Source organism: Pseudorca crassidens, chromosome 15, assembly GCF_039906515.1.
Source record: "Pseudorca crassidens isolate mPseCra1 chromosome 15, mPseCra1.hap1, whole genome shotgun sequence".
Classification (NCBI taxonomy): domain Eukaryota; kingdom Metazoa; phylum Chordata; class Mammalia; order Artiodactyla; family Delphinidae; genus Pseudorca; species Pseudorca crassidens.
This window is the reverse complement of record NC_090310.1, coordinates 13,952,808-13,977,339: the sequence shown is the minus strand read 5'-3', so window position 1 is coordinate 13,977,339 and position 24,532 is coordinate 13,952,808. Positions and strand designations below refer to the sequence as shown.

Sequence of the window (24,532 nt, the reverse complement as noted above, 5' to 3'; positions counted from 1 at the left end):
GTAGGGAAAATTTACCATCTACAAAGAGATCTTCATAGAGTCAGAAAAAATAATTTCAATGTAGGGAAAAATTACCATCTACAAAGAAATCTTCTTAGAGTCGGAAAAAATAAAAGTATTTTTAGAGGGGCTTTTCGTGCATGCATCCCTTTGGCAGTCTGGTGAAGGCTGTGAATTATGTTTTTATTTATTTTTATTTTTTAATTTTATTTATTTATTTGCGGTACACGGGCCTCTCACTGCTGTGGCCTCTCCCGTTGCAGAGCACAGGCTCGGGATGCGCAGGCTCAGCGGCCATGGCTCACGGGCCCAGCCGCTCCGCGACATGTGGGATCCTCCCGGACCGGGGCACGAACCCGTGTCCCCTGCATCGACAGGCGGACTCTCAACCACTGCGCCACCAGGGAAGCCCCACAATGTTATTCTTATTACCTACTGCCAGGGTGGATTGATTTCTATGGCTTGTCCCTGCGGGGGAGGAAGTCAGAGGGAGCTGTGTCCTGTAGTCGGGGAATGGGTTTCCTACAAAGAGATGGCGACTTGCCCAGAGAAAGCCTGAAGAAAGAAGCCAGGAAACAGGACTAAGAAATGCACCAGACAGGGGTCCTGGGGGACTCTCACCCTTGGCGGCCTGAGGATAGAATCAAAGGGCCCATGAATTTGGATGAGAAAGAATGTACCTTTATTTCCATCAATCTCTAAATGGAATCTAGCATTTCCTTCAATTACGAATGCAGGCCACATGATGCAATGGAATTAGCAGTTCTGTGATTTTGCTGCTGTTTTCCTACCACGTTACAGTTGTCAGAATTATCTCCCCATGTTGTTTACACTTACGACTGCAGTATTTCAAAATTACGATTGCTATTACACCCGCTGTCAGATCTTATTATTTAATGCACGAACAAGGAAGCGCAAGTATTATTACATCACACATTTGTTTTGTCTAATAATTGTGACACTGTACTTAAAAATAATTGATTTCCTTTACTGTTCCCTTGATTATTCTATTTCATGCTTTTAAAAACATAATTCAGGGCTTCCCTGGTGATGCAGTGGTTGGGAGTCCGCCTGCCGATGCAGGGGACACAGGTTCGTGCCCCGGTCCGGGAAGATCCCACATGCCGCGGAGCGGCTGGGCCCGTGAGCCATGGCCACTGGGCCTGCGCGTCCGGAGCCTGTGCTCCCCAACGGGAGAGGCCACAGTAGTGAGAGGCCCGAGTACCGCAAAAAAAGAAAAGAATAACGTTGTGGCAAATATTACACGGGTGCATGTTAATATGAAGGCTGAGGCTAAGTCAAGAGCCTTCCTACCCCAGGGCAGGATGACAGGTGTTTGATTTCTTGGGGAGGCAATGGGCTTCCAAGCCAGACTTCATGGGCAGAGAAATCTTGCAAGATTAAAGTTCATCGGGAAGACTCAGACCTTTGGATTCTTCTCCTGGTGTAAAGAAGGTATCTCTGACCACCTTTGAGGCTTAACGTTGAGGCTGGAGCCGGGAAGAAGGAGCAGATGACACAGGAGAAGTAAAGGAAACTTCTTTATTTTCTGGTTAGAGGTTGGAGGGAGGAGGAGAAATGAGAAACAGGCAGGAGAGCTAAGGGACACGCTGCTTCCATCTTCTTCTCGGCGCCCAGGGGCTGCATGAGGTCAGCACTAAGGACAGAGGCTCTGATCTCAGCCCTCCATGGGGACCTTGGGAGCCCACCACATAGGGCACCTGCCCCAAGATGTCATCTCTGGTCTGGTTCAGTGTGTGGAGAGTGGAACAGGGTAGCTGTGGGGCAGAGACACTGAATGAAGAGGCGGCTGGTCTGCCACAGAGGCAACGCCAAGGTGTCCCCAGAACAGAGGATGGGTGTAGACTCCTGGGCCAGACTTGGATGGAGGGTAAAGCAGAGACCCAGGGATGTCAGACACACAGAGCTGAGAGGAGGCCAAACAGGAAGGGCAGATACCAGGACTCCTGGGAGCATTGCACCAACAACAAGAAGGACCCCCAATCCGCCAGTTCTAAACTTCAGGTTTGGAGGCCGGCAGGATACCTCTGACTGTGTGACAAGACACATCACCTATGGGAGACAATATGAGAGACTAAACATTTTTTGAAAAATAAATTTTATTTTGGGGTAACACTTTTAGATTTACAGAAAAATTGAGATGATAATTGAGTTCCCATATACCTAACACTCAGTTTCCTCCCATTCGCATTTCACACAAATACGGTATGTGTGTTGCAATTAATGAATCAATATTGTTACAGTATTATTAACTAAGGTCCACACTTTGTTCACATTTCGTTAGGTTTTATCTCATGTCCTTTTTCTGTTCCGGGATCTCATCCAGGATATGACATTACATTTAGTTGTCATGTCTTTGGGCTCCTCTTGCCTGTGACAGTTTCTCAGACTTTTCTTGTTTTTGACGACTTTGATAGTTTTGAGGGGTATTGGTCAGGTATTTTGTAGAATGTTCTTCAGTTGGGACAATAAAAAGATCAATGGTTGCCAGGAGTTTGTGGGGAGAAGGGAGATGAATACCCAAGAGTACAGAAGTTTTTATGAGCAACGAAAATACTTTGTATGACGTTATAATGATGGATATATGTCATTATACTTTTGTCCAGATCCATAGAACGTGCAATACTGTTCACTTCATTAAAGTGAACCCTAAGATGAACTGGGGACTTTGGTACTTACGATGTGTCAGTGCAGTTCATCCTTGGTTTAAAAAAAAAGTCTTAAAAAAAAAAAAAAGAACACTCAGGGTAGACGTTTTTGGCAAAACTTTTGTTTCATTTTTATATATGTATACATATTACATATGTGTGTGTGTTTGTTGGATTGTGATGTAAAATGTACTTTTTAGATCGAAAAAGTTTGCAGGCCACTGTAGGTAAATTATACTGGCAACTAAAAACACAAATTAGGGCTTCCCTGGTGGCGCAGTGGTTGAGAGTCCGCCTGCCGATGCAGGGGACGCGGGTTCGTGCCCCGGTCCGGGAAGATCCCACATGCCGCGGAGCGGCTGGGCCCGTGAGCCATGGCCGCTGAGCCTGCGCGTCCGGAGCCTGTGCTCCGCAACGGGAGAGGCCACAGCGGTGAGATGCCCACGTACCGCAAAAAAATAAAAATAATAAAAACACAAATTAATCTCAAAAAAAAAAAAGAATGTCCCTCAATTGGGATTTGTCTGCTGCTTTTCTCATGATTAGGCTGGGGTTATGGGATGGGGGAGGAAGACGACAAAAGTCAAGTGCCCTTTTCATCACATCATACCAAGGGTGCGTAATATCAACATGTCTAATCGACGTTGACGTTGACCCTGATCACCTGGCTGAGGTGTGTTTGTCAGGATTCTTCACTCCGAAGTTACTAATTTTTCCCTTTTGCATACTGTACTCTTTGGAAGGAAGCTGCTCTACACAGGCTACCCAAGAAATGAGGAGTTATGCTGCATCTCCATGAAGGCAGAGTATCTACATTAATTATTTGGAATTATTCTGTACAGGAGATTTTGTCTCTTTTTCCCCATTTATTTATTTCTGCAATCATGCATTTATTTAGTATGGACTTATGGGTATTTATTTCATATTTTAGGTAAAGATGCAATACAGCTTTCTTTTGTTGCTCAAATGGTTGTAGCCTTAGCCACTGGGAGCTCTTGGCTCCTGTGTTTTGAACACTTTCTCACTTCCTTACGCTACAGGATGCTCCAGGCTCATCTTGTGTATTTCCTGACCCAGTTTCCTGGCCTGGTTTCTTTTATTAGAGAATGGTGTTAGAAACCAAGGTCTGAGCCCTAGGCATGCTTGTTGCTACTGAAGCATTGTTGCTTCTAGGCCCTCTCAGCTAACAGAGCAAGAAAAAATATATGTAGGTATTAACCTGTGTATATACACATATCTATACATATTTCTATATGTAACATCTGTAGCTATATCAAGCTAAATATAGCTCTATACTGATGTCTCCAGCGCTACTCCATTACCACATGGATCCTTCTACCAGCCTTCCCTTTCTTACCTGTAAACTCCCACTCCAACAGAGAGAAATCTAGCTCCTATCATCCACCATCCATTTACTTAATTGTTTAACTGCGCTAACATGTATAGCAGTATCAGAACTGTTCACACGTACACCTGTGGGAAACAACTTTATCAACTAAAATGCTTTATAGCACCTTTGCCTTTAGTTTTCCAAATTCCGCTCATTTCCAAAGTTACTTATGTCAGCACTCCTCCCTTCAGTGAGGTTGCTTCATACATGTGTAATACAAATTGATTTGTCACATTCTGCGTTCCATCCTGGATATCTGCTGACCTCCTGATTTCTTAACGTTGCATACATTAAGGTTCACTGTGTGCTGAAGTGATTTTGACAAGTGCCTATTGTCATGTATCCACAATGACAGTATCATACGGAATAGCTTTGCTGCCCTAAAAATACCCTGAGCTTCACCTAGTCAGTCTTCCTCCTTGATTTCTGAACTTCTGCAACCGCTGATCTTTTCTATCTCTACAGTTTTGCCTTTCCAGAATGTCAAATAATTGGAACCATACAGTATGTAGCCTTTTTAGATTGGCTCCTTTCATTTACAAATACCCGTTTAAGATCCGTCTATGTCTTTTTGTGGCTTGGTATCTCATTTCTTTTTATTGCTGAATCATATTCCATTTTATAGATGCACCACCGTTTATTCACCTATTGAAGGGCATCTTGGTTGCTTCTGATGCTTTGGTGATTATGAATAAAGCTGCTATAAATCTATATATTATATATTTACATTTGTACATATAAATATATTTACAAGTAAATATAATGCTATAAAACAGCATGCAGATTTTTTGTGGACATAAGGTTTCAAATTAGTTGGCTAAATACCTAGGAGCATGATTGCTGTATGGTATGCTAAGACTATGCTTAGCTTCGTAAGAAATTTCCCAACTGTCTTACAAGGTGGCTGTACCGTATTTGTATTACACCAGCAAGGAAGAAAATTCCTTTTGCTTCCTATTTTTGATAGCAATTGGTATTGTCGTTTTTGCTTTTGGTTTTAGCCATTCCGATAGGCGTGTAGTGTTATCTCATTGTTGTTTTAATTTGCATTTCCTGATGACGTATGATTTGGAGCATCTTTTCATATGCTTGTTTGCCATCTGTATAGTTCCTTTGGTGAGGTGTCTGTTCACATCTTTTCCCCATATATTTCATTGGGTTGTTTGCTTTTTTTTATTGTTGAGTTTCAAGATTTCTTTGTATATTTTGTCTATAAGTCCTTTATCAGATACATGTTTTTCAGATACTTTTTTCCAATTTGTTGTTTTGTCTTTTCATTCTCTTAGCAGTGTCTTTTGCAGAGCAGAAGATTTTGCTCTTAATAAAATTCAACTTACCAAGTTTTTCTTTCATGGATCATGCTTTTGGTGTTTTACCTGAAAGCTCATTACCAAACACAAGATCATCTAGATTTTCTCCTAGAAATTTTATAGTTTCGCATTTTGCATTTAGGCCAGTGATCCATTTGAATTAATTTTTATGAAAGGTGTAATTTCTGTGTCTAGGTTCTTTTTTTTTTTTTGCACATGGACCTCCAATCGTTCCAGCTCTATTTGTTGAACTCAACATATGCTTTCATTCTCCTTGTGATCTTCTGGTCTCCTGGGAGGGAATATGCATGCATGCGCACATTTGCAGATACTCACCCCACAAGGACAATCAGTAATTCCCAGAGATAGTTCAGGATAAGTCCATATAAAACAAGAAAACTATTTTATTAAGGGTAACATAATCTGCAATATGTCCCCTGCCCATAATGGAGAAAGCATTTTGCCTCCTTCTTTCTCTAAGTCATTCTCAGGGATGCAATTATGCACAAGAAATGCGGATTATGTGATGATGATCATGTTACAACAGGGTCAACCTGCTCTATATTCCCACCCTTAGCTACACTATGGATTGGAAATTAGCTATGAATTCACCGCTGTTTCTCTAGACTGGGCAGGACTCAATGTTTATATAGGACTTTTCTCCTCAGTATAAAGGCTACCTCCACCCCTTCCCAGAACAATCCCCAGGAGGTGTGAATAAAGACCTGTATTTGCAGCTACACAAGGACCTTCTGTGCCAGCTACAGGGGACAAAAGTGGAGACAGTATCACATAGGTCCTGCTCTCCAGGGCTCACATTCTAACCAAAAATAGACCTGAGTTTTAAAAGCAGTGATGAGAACAGTCACCAAGTAGTCATTTTTCTGACTGCCTGCCCCTCACTTTTGAGGAACCTAAGCTCACCAAAGTCTCCAGAGGTGTTTCTCACATGCCTGTGTACCTGACGGTTGACATATTTCTATTTTCATCATCTTTCATCATCAAGGTGATACCTCCTCTCCTGTGAACCTCTGGTGCCTGATAGGAAAGTTTCTATTGCTGATCCTTGTGGATGTGGCCAGGGATGGGACATGACTGGACCATGCCCATGGACTTCAATCAGCTAGAGGGCTTGTCACCAACACATACAGTATTGATTCAACTTAGAGTCCTTCCGAGAGGTTTGGGTTTTTTTTTTTGTTTTGTGTTGTGTATTGCCTATACATTACAGTGATCCCCCCCGCCCCCAACCTTGAATTAAAAAAATTTTAACAGCACATCTCTATGTGTGAGTTTCTTCTTATTAATTTTGCCAGCAACATGTGATCCACTTTGATCTTCATCCTTATTTTTTAATCAATTCAAAATTTTTTCTTTTTTTTAAATTATAACTGCTTTTCTATAGTTTTGGTTTATTTCTTGGGACCACCTATAATTCTCCATTAGGTTGCATCTCCATTTCTTTGCCCTACATACATAATACATTTTTCTTTCAACATATTAATATCTCTGTCCTTTCCTTGTGTATTCTGAGAGGGCTCTTCTCATTTTTCTCCCACATCAAAGCTTTGATTTGTTTTCCAATGAAACATCTACTCTTTATTGCCTCTGATGAGGACCTGCATCCTGCCAGATATTTCTTTCCTTTTTCCTCCTTTTCCTGTTGGCCTCTTTGCCTTCACCTTGCTTTGCTCTCTCTGTGTCCCCGTCTCACAAAGTTCACGCCTTCTTTATCCTTATGATGACTCTGAGGACACGGTTTCTAAAATTTACTTCTGTTTCTTAAGATGGCATCTTTAAGAACAGGCTCTTTCCCTGAGCCTTTAGGACAACATTTCCCTTCCTACATATTACAGTGTCATCTGATAGCCTTCATCTGAAACAGTAACAACAACAACAGAAACTAGATAAGTATATGAAACAGTGGTTTTCAAGGTATTATAATAGGGCAATGAAAAATAGGGAGACCTAAGAAACAGGAAACAAAGTGAGTGCTATGATTGCCCCAAATTACTGCCTGAAGGGTTTCCAGCCCTCAGTGCGGGGAGGAGGACCTCAGACATAGCAGAGCTTTAAAATGCTGGAGTAAAAACTGATATGACTTTAAGGAGAAATAGACATATCTACAGTTATGGTTGGATATCTTAACACTGTCACAGACTTGAGTTGAATAACACTACCATTCAACTTGATGTAATTAGAGTTTATAGACTACTTCCAACAGCAGCAGAATACACATTCTTTTTATGTAAATATGGAACACTTACCAAGATGTATCGTACTGTGGGCTATAAATAAATAAATAACTTAAAAGAATTCAAGTCACAGAAGATATGTTCAAATATCATCATGAAATTAAATTACAAATCAATAGCAGGCAGATATTTAGAAAAACCCCAAAGTATTTGGGAGATAAATAATGTACTTCTACATACATTACCTATGAGTCAAAGAACTCAAAAGAGAGATGGAAAGTATGTTGAACTGAATGAAAATATATGTGGCATGTAGCTCTACCAGTACTTAAAGAAAAATTTATAGCACTAAATATCCATTTTAGAAAAGAAGAAAGGTCTCAAACCTAAGGTCTCAAATCTAAGCTTCTACTTGTGCATGGTAATTTTTTTGCTCAGATGTCTACTTTGTCTGATATTAATATTGCAACTTTAACTTTCTCTTGATTAGTATTTGCATTGTATATCTTTTTTCCATTCTTTTACTTATAACCTACCTATATCAATACATATGAAATTAGTTTCTTATAGATAGCATATAGTTCAGTCATAATCTTTATCCATTCTGGCAATCTCTGTCTTTTCATTGTACCTAGACCCTTTATATTTAATGTAATTATTAATATATTTGGATTTATGTCTATAATTTTATTGTTTCTTAGTGTTTATATACTCTGTTTTCATTCTTCTGTTCCCCACCCCTTCCTTCTTTTGGGTTATTTGTTCATTTAGTATTTCATTGTAATTTATCCATTATTTTTTACTATATCTCTTTGCATAATATTTCTACTTTTGCTTTAGGAATCACAATATACATAATGAACTTTTCACAATCTAATTAGAATCAGTATTTTAAAAATTTGTTTATTAAAAATTGTTTTATTGACATAAATATCATAGAATAGCATAATATTCAACATTTTAAAGTGTATACCTCAGTGGTTGATAGTATATTCATAGTGTTGTACAGCTATTACAGCTAACTAATTCTGGAACATTTCCATCAACCCAAACAGAAATCCCATACCTCCCGTTTCCCTCTTCTCCCCATTCTATGGCAACCACTAATCTACACTTTGTCTCTATGGATTTGTCTATTCTGGACATTTCTTATAAATGGAATTATACCATAAGTGGCCTTTTGTATCTGATTTCTTTCACTTAGCATAATGTGTACAGATTCAGCCATGCTGTAGCATGTATCAGTGCTTCATTCTTTTATTTGGCTGAGTAATATTCCATTGTATGGATACACTATATTTTGTTTATTCATCAATTGATGGACTTTTGGGGTGTTTCCAGTTTCTAACTATTATGAATAATGCTGCTAAGAACAATCATGTGTAAGTTTTTGTGTGAACATATGTTTTCAGTTCTTTTTGTATATCCCAGGAGCAGAATTACTAGGTTGAATGGTAGCTCTATGTTAACTTTTTGAAAAATTGCCAGACTGTTTCCCAAAGTCATGATATCATTTTACATTCCCACCAGGAATGCACAACAGTTACAATGTCTCCACATCCTTGCCAACATTTATTAGTTTCACTATTATTATTAAAAAATTTTTTTATTATTGCCATCCTAGTGGATTTTGATCTCATTTTGGTTTTGATTTGCATTTCTCTAATGACTAATGACATTGACCATCTTTTTGTATATCTACTGATCATTTGTAGATCTTCTTTGAAGAAATATCTATTTAAATCCTTTGCTCATTTGAAAATGTGTTATCTTTTTGTTATTGAGTTGAGTTCTTTGTATTCTAGATATTATACCATTATCAGATATTTGATTTGTAAATATTTTCTCCCATTCTGTGGGTTGTCTTTTCTCGATAGTGTCCTTTGATTCACAGAAGTTTCTAATTTAAATGAAGTCCAATTTATCTGTTTATTCTTTCACTGCTTGTGATTTCTGTGTCATATTTAAGAAGCTGTTGCCTAACCCAAGGTCATGAAGATTTATACCTATATTTCCTTCTAAGAATTTTATAGTTTTAGCTCTTTCATTTGTGTCTTTGATACACTTTGAGTTTATTTTCATATATGGTGTGAAGTAGGTGTTCACATTTGTCCTTTTGCGTTATGGATATCCAGTTGTCCCCACACCACTTGTTGAAAAGACTGTTTTTTCCCCAGTGAATGATCTTGGCACCTTGTCAAAAATCAATTGATCATAAACATATGGGTTTTATTTTTTTGGACTCTCAATTCTATTCCATTGATATATGTTTTTATCCTTATGCCAGTACCACACTGTGTTAATAACTATAGCTTTGTAATAAGTTTTGCAATCAGGAATTGTGAGTCCTCAAACTTTGTTCTCTTTTTCAAGACTGTCTGGATATTCAGAGTCCCTTGAAATTCCATATGAATTTTAGGATAAGCTTGTCCATTTTTGTAAAAAGTCAGTGGAAATTTTGATATAGATTTCATTAAATCTGTAGGTCAGTTTGGAGAATACTGTTCTTTAGATATATTTTCCTTTAGCTATTTAAACAGTTTAAAAATAGTTAATTTAAAGTCTGTCTAGTGAGTCCAACATCTCAGCTCCCTCAAGGGTAGTTTCTATTGATTGTCTTTTTCTCTGAGGACCATATGAGCCATACTTTCTGGTTTCTTTGCATGTCTTATATTTTTTCTTAAATACTAGGCATTTTGACTATTATAATGGGAAAATTTTGGAATTTAGATCCCCTTCCTCTCCCCAGGACTTGTTGTTGCTACTTGTTTTAGTTGTTAGTTTTTGTTTGGTTAGTGACTTCTCTGAACTACTTTTGTAAAGTCTGTATTCTTTGTCATGGGTGGCCACAGAAGTCCCTTTTCTGTTAACTTAGTAGTCAGCCAATGATGGACAGAGATTTCCTTAAATTCTTGGAGCCAACAAATTTCCCAGTCTTTGCAGAGGGGCTCAGTTGGGGTATGCCTTTAACATTCAGTCAGGAAGTTAATGACTCAGCCTCAGTCTTCACTTTCTGCTTGAATAGAGCCTAAAGATCAGCCAGAGATGAGTACTTTCAGGAAAGTACTCAGGTCTTTCCTGAGCATGCCCACAACCCTGGGAATGCATGTTGCCTTCTAAATTCCCAGGAATATATTAGACCTTTTCAAAGTCCTTTTGCCCCCAAATATCCAGTTTCCCAGGCTTTCCTCCCAAACTTTTTGGTTAATCTATTGTTTACCCCAACTCTTATCCACTGGTTTAACACAGCAGTAGCTAAACATTTGTCTGAAAATGTTTTCAACTAATGACTCCTGGGCAGTGGCTTTAGAACTGAACAAGTTCCAAGTTAGATGAGATAAAGTCAAGTCTTTTGAGGCACCAGACAGGTACAAAATCAAGCAAAATAATTAAATTATTTGTGAGTGAGATCCATTCTGCTATCTCTGGTACCAGAACTGAAGATGTGGAGTGCCATTTTCAAGGCTACTACTGATCTGGGAGACAGGGACTAGGATAAGTTAACACACCACAAAGCTCATTGTTCTTACCAAGATTCACCCATTTTTCTTGAGTAAGTGGTTCCTGTTTTCTGCAAGCTTTTGGCTAGTTTCCAGACTTCCAAATTAGTGAATTCTCTCTCTCTCTTTTTTTGGCCAGTTTTTTTCGTTACTTTTTTGTAAGGGCAGAATTGTATAGTTCCCTACTCTGTCATTTTCACTGATATCACTCCCTATTTTATCACTTCAAGTGGAAAGTAGAAATCTTGCCACCATGTAGGCCCTTTATTCTCTTCTTTTATGTAGTGGTTGTCTTATATATTACTTCTACATACATTGGAAACCCCCTCAGATAGTGTTATAATTGTTACTTTCATCCATTAAGCATATTTCGACAGAAGAAGAATATAGTCTATTACATTAACTCTGATATTTACCTTTATGTTTCTTTCCCTTCATTCCCAATGTTCCAAGTTTCCTTTGTATCATTTACCTTCTGTCTGAAGAACTTCTTTTAGAGCAGGTATGCTGGCAAGAAATTCTCTTCGTTTTCCTGCATCTGAGAATATCTTTATGTCACCTTCATTCTTGAAGGATATTTTTACTGTATACAGGAATCTTGGTCAGCAGTTCTTTTCTTTCAGCACTTTAAAAGTATTGTTCCATTTCCTTCTGACCTTCATGACTTCTCATGAGAAATCCACAGTTATGTGATTCACATTGTTCTCCTACAAGCAGTGGACCATTTTCGTTTGTCTGATTTCAAAATTTTTTTTGTCTTAGTTTCATCAATTGATGGTGTGTTTGGCATGATTTCTTTGGATTTACCCTGTTGTAGTTCTCTGAGCTTCTTGGATCTGTAGGTTCATATCTTTTGCCAAGTTTGGGAAGTTTTCAGCCATCATATCTTTACTTTTTCTATACCACATTCTTTTTCTTCTCCTTTAGGACTCTGGTAATGTGAATAGTATTATACCTTTTGGCATTGTCTCATAGGTCTATTAGGCTCTGTTCACTTTTTTCTCAAACTTTTTTTTATGTGTTGTTCAGATTGCATGATTTCTGTGGGTCTACCTTCAAGATTTCTGGCTCCTTCCTTTATCATCTCATGTGGCGCTCATCAAGTGTGTTTTCATTTTGGTTACTGTATTTTTAAGTTCTGAAATTTCTGTTTTGTTATTCTTTATATCTTCTATTTCTTTGCTGAGGCTTTCTCTCTTTTCATTCTTTTCAAAAGTTTTCACCTTTACTTGGAGAATTTTATGATAGCTGCTTTAAAATATCTGTCAGAATTCCAATGTCTGTGTGCTTTTGGCATTGACATTTGTTGGTTATTTTATTCCAAGCAAGTTTAGATTTTCTTGGTTCTTTGTATTTTGAGAATTTAGGATTGTATACTGGGCATTTAGAATACTTTGTTATGTGGTTCAGGGTCTTGTTTATACACTATGGATAATGTTGATTTTTTGGTGTGTTTTAGCAGGCAATCAGCCTGGTTGGATTCAGGCCTCAAGTTCTGACCAATTTTATGTTGGTTGTAGTTCCAGTTGCAGTTAAGTTTTCAAAGCCTTTGCATTGCTATTCAGATCTGTCACACTGGTGTGTGATACCAATGACTAGTTCTGCACCTGGTCTATTATATAATCCATTATTCAGTTCTCAAAGTCTCTGTGTGCTCGTTAAGGTCAGATCAATCTACTCATGTGGAATTGAGTCCCAAAGTTCATAAAAAATTCGAAGTAACCACTTTAGCAAATTTTTTCTGCCCATGATCTTTTCAGCAGTTTTTACTTCTCTGATACCCTCTAATTTGGTCCTCTAGCTAGAAAGCTGCAACTTTAGTTACCCCAATCTACTGTACCCTTTGTGCAACTGCACTTATGTCCAGGACAAGCCAAGGGAGGACAGAGGGAGACAAGAAGAAATGGAGATTCTTGCTGTGCTTTTGGGACCACATATTATCTGATCATAGAGGATGGTTCTCCTTCCTCAAAGTTTTAGGCTCCAACCAGCTCTCCTTGCCACTGGTACTTCTGCTTCCAAGGATTGTTTGGGGGCTGAGGCACAAAAGCACAGAGAAAAAGTAAAGAATGATGGGGAAATTCCATTCTGTGTGTGTGTGTTTGGAAACCACTTTCCTATTCATCCACCCAGAACTTGAGGCATCTCCTGGAGCCCCCTCTGTTGTGCTAATGCTCACTTTCAAGTTTCAGACTGCACTGAATTCAAGCCTGTAAATGCCAGAAGAAAGAAAGGATAAACTCACCATCATTTGGTGGTCCTTTGAGTTTTCATGTTCTTCCTCAATCTGCCTGTTAGGAGTTATTTTCAGAGTTCTCAAATAGGTGCTTCATGAATTCTGCTCTGACTTTAGGCTTCCTTCAGTGGAAGATATAGGTGCAGTATGTTTACTTCATCTTACCCAGAAGTGGAAGCCTGGTCAATTGATTTTTCAAGAAAAGTGCAAAGGCAGTTCAATGGAGAAAGCATAGTTTTGTCAACAAAACCTGTTGAAATACCTGGATACCCATATGTAATACATACATATATACATATATTCTTCAATCCCTACATCTCACTATATATGCAACTCAACTCATAATGAATCATAGACCTAAATTTAAAGAAAAAAATTATAAAACTTCTAGAACAAAACATAGGAGAAAAACTTTGTGACCTTGGATTAGGCAAATATTTAAAAAATATGACTCCAAAAGAATGATCCATAAAAGCACAAATCAATAAACTAGACTTCATCAAAGTTAAGAACTTTCTCTTTGGAAGATACTGTTAAGAGAATGAAAAGACAAGCCACAGACTCAGTGAAAATATTTGTAAATCACATATCTTATAAAAGACTTGTATCCAAAACATATAAAGAGCTTTCTCCTGTGCTCTAGAGCCCACGAGCCACAACTACTGAGCCCACGTGCCACAACTACTGAAGCCCGTGCGCCTAGAGCCCGTGCTCCGCAACAAGAGAAGCCACCGAAATGGAAAGCCCGCACGCCACAATGAAGAGTAGCCCCCGCTTGCCGCAACTAGAGAAAGCCCACGCGCAGCAACGAAGACCCAACACAGCCAAAAATAAATAAATAAAAGTAAATAAATTTATATATAATAAAACATATAAAGAGCTCTCCAATTTCAATAAAAAACAACCCAATATAAAAGTGTATAAAAGATATAAACAGATAATTCACCAAAGAAGATATACAGATGGCAAATAAGCCCCTGAGAAGATATTCAACATCATCAATCATTAGGGAAATGCAAATCAAAAATATGATGAGGGGGCTTCCCTGGTGGCGCAGTGGTTGAGAGTCCGCCTGCCGATGCAGGGGACATGGGTTCGTGCCCCGGTCCGGGAAGATCCCGCATGCCGCGGAGCGGCTGGGCCTGTGAGCCATGGCCGCTGGGCCTGCGCGTCCGGAGCCTGTGCTCCGCAGCGGGAGAGGCCACGACAGTGAGAGGCCCGCATACCTAAAAAAAAAAAAAAAAATATGATGAGGCACCATTACACACCTATTAAAATATCTAAAATTACAATGACCGACTATACCAAGCGATGGTGAGAAAGCAGAACTGCCAGGACGCTCACACTGCTGGTGGGAATGTAAAATGGTAGAACCACTTTGTGTAACAATTTGACAGTTTTTTTAAACAGTTAAACATACATCTTAATACATTATTTTTTACATTCTTTATACATCTGTCCTATGATCTGCCATGCCACTTCTAGACATTTAACCAACAGAAATGAAAGCATACGTTCATACAAAGACTTAAACATGACTGCTCATTGCAGCTTTATTTGTAATAGTCAAAACTGGAAGCAACTTAAATGTCCATCAATAGGTTAGTGGAATAAAGATGCAGATCTAGTAGAGAATGGACTTGAGGGCACGGGGAGGGGGAAGGGTAAGCTGGGACAAAGTGAGAGAGTGGCATGGACATATATACACTACCAAACGTAAAATAGATAGCTAGTGGGAAGCAGCCGCATAGCACAGGGAGATCAGTTCGGTGCTTTCTGACCACTTAGAGGGGTGGGATAGGGAGGGTGGGAGGGAGGGAGATGCAAGAGGGAAGAGATAGGGGGACATATGTATATGTATAACTGATTCACTTTGTTATAAGGCAGAAACTACACCATTGTAAAGCAATTATACTGTAATAAAGATGTTAAAAAAATTCAAAAAAATAGGTTAGTGGATTAACAAATTACAATCTATTCATACAGTATAATGCTACTCAGCAAACTATTGTTACATACAAAATTACGGATGATTTTAAAAATAATTATACTACAGTAAAGAAGCCAGATAACAAAAGTGCATGTAGTACAATTCTGTTTCTATAAATTCTAGAAAATAGAAACTGTAATGGTTCCTGTGGGTGAGGGGAAAAGGTGAAGTAAGAGGAAGGAAGGGATTACAAAGAGATACGAGGAAACTGGGAGGCAGTGGATATATTTGTCATCTTGATTGTGGCGATTGTTTCACAGGCGTATACATGCATTAAACACTTATCAAATTGTACACTTTATATGCAGTTTAATATATGTAAATTATATCTCAATAAGCCTGTTTTTAAAATGAGTTTTCAACTCATTCTCTGTGACGGTGAAATCAGGAGAAATCCCCTAATTCTTTGGTTTATGGTTAAAATGCTATTTTCCACTTTGTCTTTTTCTGTAAAATCATAAGTTCATTAGTGGTCATTTGAAATCAAATGTATCAAGCACTTCCAGGCTACCTCCATATTTTCTGATTGTTTTTTAGCTCTTGATTACTGCATTCAACCTTTTTCCCATTTTGATTGTTTATTTTTCTGACCTCTTGAGGTGAATGTTCATTCAGTAAATTTATTTTCATCCCTTCTGTTAAGTTGTACTTTTTTGTATATAAATCTATTGATACAGACAAATTATACAGAGGAAGCCAAATAATGCTAAACTCCCTCTCCAGATAAGACCACTATTAACATTTCTGCCAGCATCCTTCCTGACATCTTTCTGTGAGTGTATACCCTTTGTGTGTTTTTGTGTGTGTGTATGTGTCCAGAAAAGTGCACTAATCATAAGTGTACAGATTACCACACACTGAACACACCCACGTAACCAGAACTCAGTCAGTTAACAAAAGCTTGATGCATTCCAGAAGGCATCTTCGTATCCACTCCCAGTCATTACCCACTCCCACCAACCGAAGGATGACTACTGTCTTGACTTCTAATGGCATAGATTACTTTTGCCAGATTCAAAATTTTAGTTAAATGTAATCATGAGCACGTGTTCAGCTTTATCTTTCTGCTTTCACTCAATGTTGTGTTTGTGAGGTTCGTCCATAACGTTTTAGGGGTTGTATGTAGTTCATTCACAGTGGAGGTTCATTCTCACTCCATTGTGTGAATATATCATAATTTATCCATTTTATTGTTGGTAGGCATCTGGATGGCTTCTAGTTTGGGGCTATTATGAATAGTGCTGCTATAAATACTTGAGTGTATGTCTTTTACGAGCAAATGTATGCCTTTTTTATTGGTTATATACTTATGAAAGAAATTGCTGGGTCCTATACATGCAATTAAAATGTATATAACTTTGAATAAATGGTATCATACTAGGCAAACTATTTTGTAACTTGCATTAATCACTGAACAATAAGTCAAATGCGTCTTTCCATGTCAGTTAATATTATTCATTATATGGATGTACCAGGCTTTAATCATTGAGTTGTTTATGGATGGGCTTCTACTTCGCTTTCAATTTTCAATAATATGCAGTATTTCATATCCTTAGAAACATATTTATTCAGTAGACTGATTATCACTTCAGGATAAATGCTTAGAACTGAAATTCTGCGTCCAAGAGTATGCCCATGTACATTTAAATTTGGATACACATTGTCCAGTTTCCATCTTGAAAACAGGTACAATTTACAATCTCACCAACATTGACTAAGGGAACATTTTCCTATTTCTTCACTCATAGTGGATTTTCTCTATATTTTTAACTCCTGTCAATCTGATAAGAGAAGAATAACGTCACATTTTGATTATATGTCATACAATTAAAAATCTTTTTTTGGACTTCCCTGGGGCACAGTGGTTAAGAATCCACCTGCCAGTGCAGGGGATATAGGTTCGATCCCTGGTCTGGGAAGATCCCGTATGCCGTGGAGCAACTGAGCCTGTGCGCCACAACTACTGAAGCCCGTGCAAAGCAACGAATACCCAACACAGCCAAATAAATATATTTAAAAAAATCTATTTTTCTCTTTGGTGCTTTGGAATGTATGTTATATGGATATTTAGTTCCACTAATTTATAACTTTATTTTACATGCTTAAACATGTTTTTCAGTTAAACAGTTTGAAATGAAACAGGTCCTATTTGAACCTTTCCTCTGAAAAATAAGGAATCAGGTTATTTTCTCCCAACTCTTCCCCTTATTTCTCTTCCTTCTCCTTCCCCCCTTCAGTTAACTCTTCCTGAGTCCAGTGTATGATAACCTGGTAAACTATGTTATCATGTATGTGTGGTACATACAGTGTATGATATCATGGTAAACTTTTTAAAAACATCTACAAGTTAACCTCTAGATAGGTGGAATCTTTATTTAATATTCATTCTACATATTAATGGATTTTATGGGAAGTGATATTCAAATACTTAGCATCCAGCCCTAGGGGCCAAGGTTCTAGAAGCTTCTTGCTGAGCCTGGTTGTTGGGTCTGGGAAATCCAGGGGCTCCAGAAGGGGGGTGAGAGGGATTGGGCGTACTTGGAGAGATGCTTAATCATTGATGTTTAATCCTGATTTGTACATGAATAATCAATGGACATTTTTTTAAATGACAAAAAGTAAGCTTTTTAAAATACAAAATATTAAAAAAATACATTCTCATTGTAGCAAATGCCAACAAGGCAGAAGTAAATAGAATAAGGAATGTGATAGTAGTTATCCCTCATTCAAATTCCACCCCATTCTACCCCCCAGAGGTGACTGACAACCACTGCTGCCAGTGTGGTTTTTATTAAACCCATTTTTTATGCTTATATAAGCATGTATGATGTTTTCATTCTTTATCTAATTTTTTATTTAACAAATGTTAAACCTAGAGAAAAATTGCAAAAATAGTTTTTAAAAAAACCCTTCTACCCTTTCACATCATCCCCACTCATTCTTTCTCTCTCTCTCATTCTCTGTCCCCTGAACCTTTTGAAAATTAAATGAGAATAAATTGAAGACATCATGACAGACTTCACCCCTAAATATTCAGCATGTATTTCTTAAGAACAACTACATTCCTTTACATGACCGCAATATAATTATCATACTCAAGAAATTTAACATTGATATAGTAAATACAGAACAACATAAAACTTCCCTGATTGTTGCCATAATTGCCATCATGTCCTTTACAGTTGTTTGTTTGTTTTAAATCTAAGATGCAATCATAATTACACATTACATGTAGTTGTCAGATCTTTAATCCAGAACAGTTTCCTAGCCTCTTTTTATGTATTTTGTGGCATTGACATTTTTGCAGAGTTGAGATCAGTTGTTTAGCAGAAGCTCCTTCAGTTTCAGTTTGTATGATGTTTCCTTGTGCTTGGAATCAGGTTATGCATTTTTGGCAAGAATACTACATATGTGATGTTATTCTATCAGTGTATCATGTTAAGACCTACATGCCAGTATGCCCCACTATTTGTTCTGCTAAATTTAAAACTTAGATAAAGCCACGCCTGCCAGATTTCTCCATATTCTGTTCTCTAGCTTTCATCTAATGCAGAGGTAGGCAAACTTTTCTGTAAAGGGCTAGATCGTACATATTTTAGGTTTTGCAGACTGCATAAGATCTCTGTCACATATTCTTTTCTCCCCCAACCATTTATTTTTAAATTTATTTTTAGCTGCACTGAGTCTTCGTTGCTGCATGTGGGCTTTCTCTAATTGTGGTGAGCGGCAACTACTCTTTGTTGTGGTGTGTGGGCTTCTCATTGCGGTGGCTTCTTTTGTTGCAGAGCACTGGCTCTAGGTGCGTGGGCTTCAGTAGTTGTGGCACATGGGCTCAGTAGTTGTGGCTTGTGGGCTCGAGAGTGCAGGTTTAGTAGTTGTGGCACTCGGGCTTAGTTGCTCTGTGGCATGTGGGATGTTCCCAGACCAGGGCTCGAACCCGTGTCCCCTGCATTGGCAGGTGGATTCTTAACCACTGCACCACCAAGGAAGTCCTACCCATTTAAAAATGTGAAATGTGAAACCATTCTTAGCTGGAGAGCTGTACATAAACAGATAGATTGATAATTCTTGCCTATGTCAATCATTACTGCAGTGATTGTGAAGTGGTGACTTAAATTTCTATTATTCCTTTTTGTTTGTTTGTTTGTATTTTTGGCAGCATTGGGTCTTCGTTGCTGTGCGTGGGCTTTGTCTAGTTGCAGTGAGCAGGGGCTACTCTTCATTGTGGTGTGCAGGGTTTTCATTGTGGTGGCTTCTCTTGTTGCGGAGCACAGGCTCTAGGCACGTGGGCTCAGTAGTTGTGGCACGCAGGCTCAGTAGTTGTGGTGTATGGGCTCTAGAGCACAGGCTCAGTAGTTGTGGCGCATGAGCCTAGTTGCTCTGTGGCATGTGGGATCTTCCCGGACCAGGGTTCGAACCCATGTCCCCTGCATTGGCCGGCGGATTCCCAACCACTGTGGCACCAGGGAAGCCCTCTATTATTCCTTTTATATTTATTAGTTGGCATTCCTCTGCAAAAAGAACTGCGCCTCCTTCCCTCCCTCTTAGAAAATGTTTTGGGAATCAATAAGGAGTTACGGATCTGTTTCCATTTTTTCAATGGCTGCAAAATATGCTGCATGTGTTAATTTATTTTTCAATTAGAATTTATAGAGTGCCAACTGTGCTAGTCCCTGGAGATGCAATGCTGAACATAAATATAGTCCCTGTACCCATGGAACTTACCTTCGAATGGGGGAAACAGACATTAATCAAAGGATCACATAAATTAATGTAAACTTTCAGCTGCAATTAGTTCTGTAACGGGGAGCATTTAACAGAGAGTTATGAGCTGGGCAGGGCAGTCAACAGGAAACAAATGCTGCCCTGAGGAGATGATGACTAGGCTGAGATCTGGAGGATAAGTCCCATTAGTTCTGTGAGGATGGGGCTGCACGAGCAGGTCCTGAAGACAAAAGAACACAGGGGAACATCTGAGAGATGGGCGGGAGCCCGGCACGCAGGTAGAACTAAATGACGGCCGGCAGTGTGGAAAGGCAGAACGAACACACAGTAAAAAGTGACATCAGATGAACACAGAGAGGTCATGGAACCAGGCCATGGGCGGGGTGGGTGGGGTGGGGTCACTGTCTGTGGAGGAATTTGGGTCTTTGTCCAGAGAGCAAAGAAAAGTCACAGAAGTGTATTTTATAGATGGAGTGGTGCCCAGACCAGATGAGCCTTTGAGAAAACCACTCTGCTGGAGTGTGATGCTGGGAGCCCCATCCCTTGGCCACCGGATAAGCTGGTAGAGAGAGGATGGCAACTTGGATAGAGTATTCTATTGGCTATGGAGACAAGGTAACAAACTAAGAAATGCTTACGGTATGAAACGAAAATGACTCCGGGTGATGGAAATATTTGAATCTTGATTTTAAGGTGGTAACATAGGTGTATCGTTTATCAAAAGTCATCAAATGGGCACACCTAAGGTCCAAGCACCTCACTAGATGTAAATTTTACCGGAAAACGGTATCCTTCCAAGTGAAAAAGAAGGGTGCAAAGCAATCTATACAGTGTGGTACCGTTTGTATAAAGAAGCAGCACATATCTGTACCATGTCTCTGGCAGGACACACAAGAAGGTAACAATAGTGCTTGCTTGATGGGAGGAGAGCAGAGTATCTGGAAGGCAGGTAGAAGGGAGATGTTTTCCTGAATATTGTCCTTTACTTTGGAATTTTGAACCATTTGAGGAGACTTAGAGATGGATTGGATACACCTAATAATGTATGCTGAAAATATATAAAGCAAAATTGATAGAATTAGACACATAGCCTAGCCCAATCCAACTGATACAGTAAATAATCAAAGATCTAAAAACAACCATAAATCAAAATATAAAAGAATCAAAATATATAAAATCTGTAAGTTAAGGAAAAAGTCTGAACCTATTATTTAGTCTGTACATGTTGAAACAGATCTTTTTCAACATAGTTGCCTCAGGGTGGGTGAGAAAGCCTGGAGCAAGCATTCATTGCTTTTCAATGTAAATACTTCTGAGCTTTTTCTTTTAATTCAGGGGAGGAAGGAGGGACTTCCAGGAAACATGGCAGCGAAGGTAGACATTTTTAAAGCTTCTTCCTTGACACTTACAAAATCAACAAAAGCATTACCAACCAAAACGAAAACTAAGCTGAAACTTTGGGACAAGCTCATCCTCTTCCTAAAATGCTGAGGAATAGTTGCCAGACACAGCACAACTGGAATCAAAATGAAATAGGATGCTGGGGGTTGACCAAGTTTCCTGAGCTTGAGAACCAGCACCGTGCTGTCGGCGTAACAACCTCCCTGATAGCATTCCCCACCCCAAGCTAGAGCACAGATATGGAGAGGGGGGTGGGCCCAGAAGGAGGCAGGCTCCCCCTTCACCTCAGATCAGCTACAGCTGAGAGGCTAGGGAGTTGGGAGGGGGGGCTTCTGTGTCCAGGCACCACCAATTTTCATGTATCCCAGCTTTCTGATTGGGAAAGGGAGGAATTCGATTGGAAATAGAGCAAGTTTCTAATCAGAGCGGAACATCCAAGGTAGAGAAGAACATTAGCTGCCACTAATTCATCCCTCCCACAATAAAACGTCAGCGCTTTCTCAATCTTAGCTGTGTAACATGATTGTCAGGAATGAGATTTCTGAATGTTTTAAAATGTTTTAAATGTGTCATGCCAAACCAGCCGAATCTGAACCTTACAAAAATAAGGCCCAGGCAACAACTGTAGTTGAAAAATTTCTCCATAACGAGATAATATTTTTAGCCCAATCAATTGGTAAAATTTTGAAGTATTCATAGCACCCAATATTGGTAGAAGTGTAGAGAAATAAACAAGTTTATAGGAATACCGAATGAAAAGTGAGTGGTAGGAAATCTTTTCTTGGATTCCATGTTTCCACGTGGAGTGATATCAATTAGTGTAGCTCTGCTCCCTCACTCACATCTCTAATTGTTAAGTTTGGAGGAAGAAAAAGCCTGATAGCTCAGCGTCTTGTTTTCTCTCCCTTATGGGCTCTTCCTGTCTGAAAAGAGCACTGCTGGCCTGGAGCTTGCATTGGCCCATCACCTCCTGTGAATGGCCAGGTGGTAAATTACCTAATTCTGCGTGCAGCATACGGAAGCTGACATTTTGATCCCTGTCTTCCTGACCCCAGCATTTAAAAAAATTTCAACCAGAGAGAGAAGAAAAATGCAGTTTATTGATTCCTCTCCATCTGTCATCAGTGGCAAAGTCAACAAAAGATTTATGTAAAGATAATGTTGACTGCTACCTACTAAACACACCTACCACCTTCATGGCATGCATCCTGCATCCTGGATTCCTTCTTACCCACAGAAAGGCCCTAAGTCTCTTCCTGCCTTAAAATTTGCTCCGTTCGATATTAGCACGCCTGTCCCAACTTTCTTTCAGGTAGTGTTGCATATACCATCCTTTCATGTTTGACAATCCCACAGCCTCCTATTTAATGTGTTTATTATGAGCAAAATCTACATCTAATCTACTTATATCTAATCTAACAATCTTTGTCTGGAGGTTAGAATATGTTTAGTCTGATAATATTGAATGCGATTCCTGATTTATTTGGATTTCAATCAACAATCCATTTACTTTCTGTTTATCTCATATGTTCTGTGTTCTCCTTTTCTCTTTTGTGGTATTAATCAAGTGCTTTTTATTATTCCATTTCCCCCTTACTAACTATACATTCTTTAAGCGATTATCCTGGAGATTGCAATGTATATCCTTGACCCACTGGTATATATCCTAAATGAGTACATTTATCACTTCAATATGATGGAAGAACCCAAGAACACTTTTAACTCCATTCTCCCCACTGCTACCTTTTGTACAATTGTTGTCATGGATTTTATTTCTTCATATACTTAACAACCTACCAAACATTGTTATTAAGATGTATTATTATAAGATTAAAATATAATAATTGCTATTTAGATTTACCACCTATTTATCATTACCAAGCTCTTTATTCTCCTGTTTCCATTCTTCTATCTGGAATCATATTTCTTCTGCCTGGACAACTCACTCTACCATTTCTTTTAGGATGGGTATTGGTGAAAAATTCTCTACCTGTGTGTCTAAAAATGTATTTACTTCACAAATATTTTTAAATCATAATATTTTTAAGGCTTCACCTTTTTTTCTTTTAAAATTAAGTTCATTGAGGACAATTTATACACAATAACATGCATTCATTTTAAGTGTACAGTTTGATGAGTTTTGACAAATGTACAAACATTTGTATAAATATCAATCAAGACATAAGCATTTCCGTCAATCCTAAAAAATTCCTTGGTGTCCCTTTGCAGTCAATCCCCCTCCCAGTCTCTACCCCAGGCATCCACTGAATTACTTTCTGTCACTATAGATTTATTTTGCCTGTTCTAGAATTTCATAAGAATGAAATAATGGGGTATGTACTCTTTTGTGTCTGGCTTCTTTCACTCAGAATAACATTTTTAAGGTTCAGCCATGATGTGGTGGGTATCTAGTTTTTTCCTTTTAATTACTGAGCAGTATCTCATCATATGCATATACAATAATTTGTTTATCCATTCATCTATTGATGAACATTTGGATTATTTCCAGTTTGGGACTGTTATGAATAAGGCTGCTATGAACATCCACATAAAAGTCATAGTGTGGACTTTATTTCTCTAAGAAAATTACCTACAACTGAAATCGCTGAGTCAGTGTAACTGTGCATTTAACTTTATAAGGAACTGATAGTTTTTCAAAATTATTTGATTATTTACATTCCCAACAACATTGTATGAGAGTTCTAGTTGCTCCATATTTTTGGCAACACTTGGTACTGTCAGGTGTTTAAAATGTATACATTCTAGTGGTTGTGTAGAAGTATTCCATTGTGGTTTTAATTTGCGTTCCCTGATGACTAACAATGTTCAGCATGCTTTCCTGTGTGATTAGCCATTCCTCTATCTTGTGAAGTATTGTTCTATCATTTGCCCATTTAAAAACTGAGTTGTTTCTTTTCATTTTATTGAGTTGCAAGATTTCTTGATATAGTCTTAATTCAAGTTCTTTGCCAGATATATAGCATTATATATATAATATATAAATATAAATTATATAATATATATAAATATAAATTATATGTACATAATTTTTCCCTATCTGTGGCTTTTTTTTTGAAATGATAAATAATCTGTGGCCTTTTTTTTTTGGCCGCACT

The 24,532-nt window shown here is 38.5% G+C and overlaps 1 protein-coding gene across 2 annotated transcripts in view; it reads left to right on the top strand.

The window, feature by feature from the left end:
* The window catches only part of CALN1 (calneuron 1), a 470,898-nt gene that overhangs the window by 37,784 nt on the left and 408,582 nt on the right, over positions 1-24,532 (top strand). Inside the window, exon 2 of one of the 2 annotated variants that reach the window (XM_067705966.1) lies at positions 20,484-20,630. The exons of the other annotated variant lie outside the window; for it this stretch is intronic. Coding sequence (XP_067562067.1) covers positions 20,620-20,630 — 11 coding nt within the window. The 5' untranslated portion in view covers positions 20,484-20,619. The remainder of the gene's footprint in view (positions 1-20,483; positions 20,631-24,532) is intronic. 2 annotated transcript variants of the gene reach the window in all.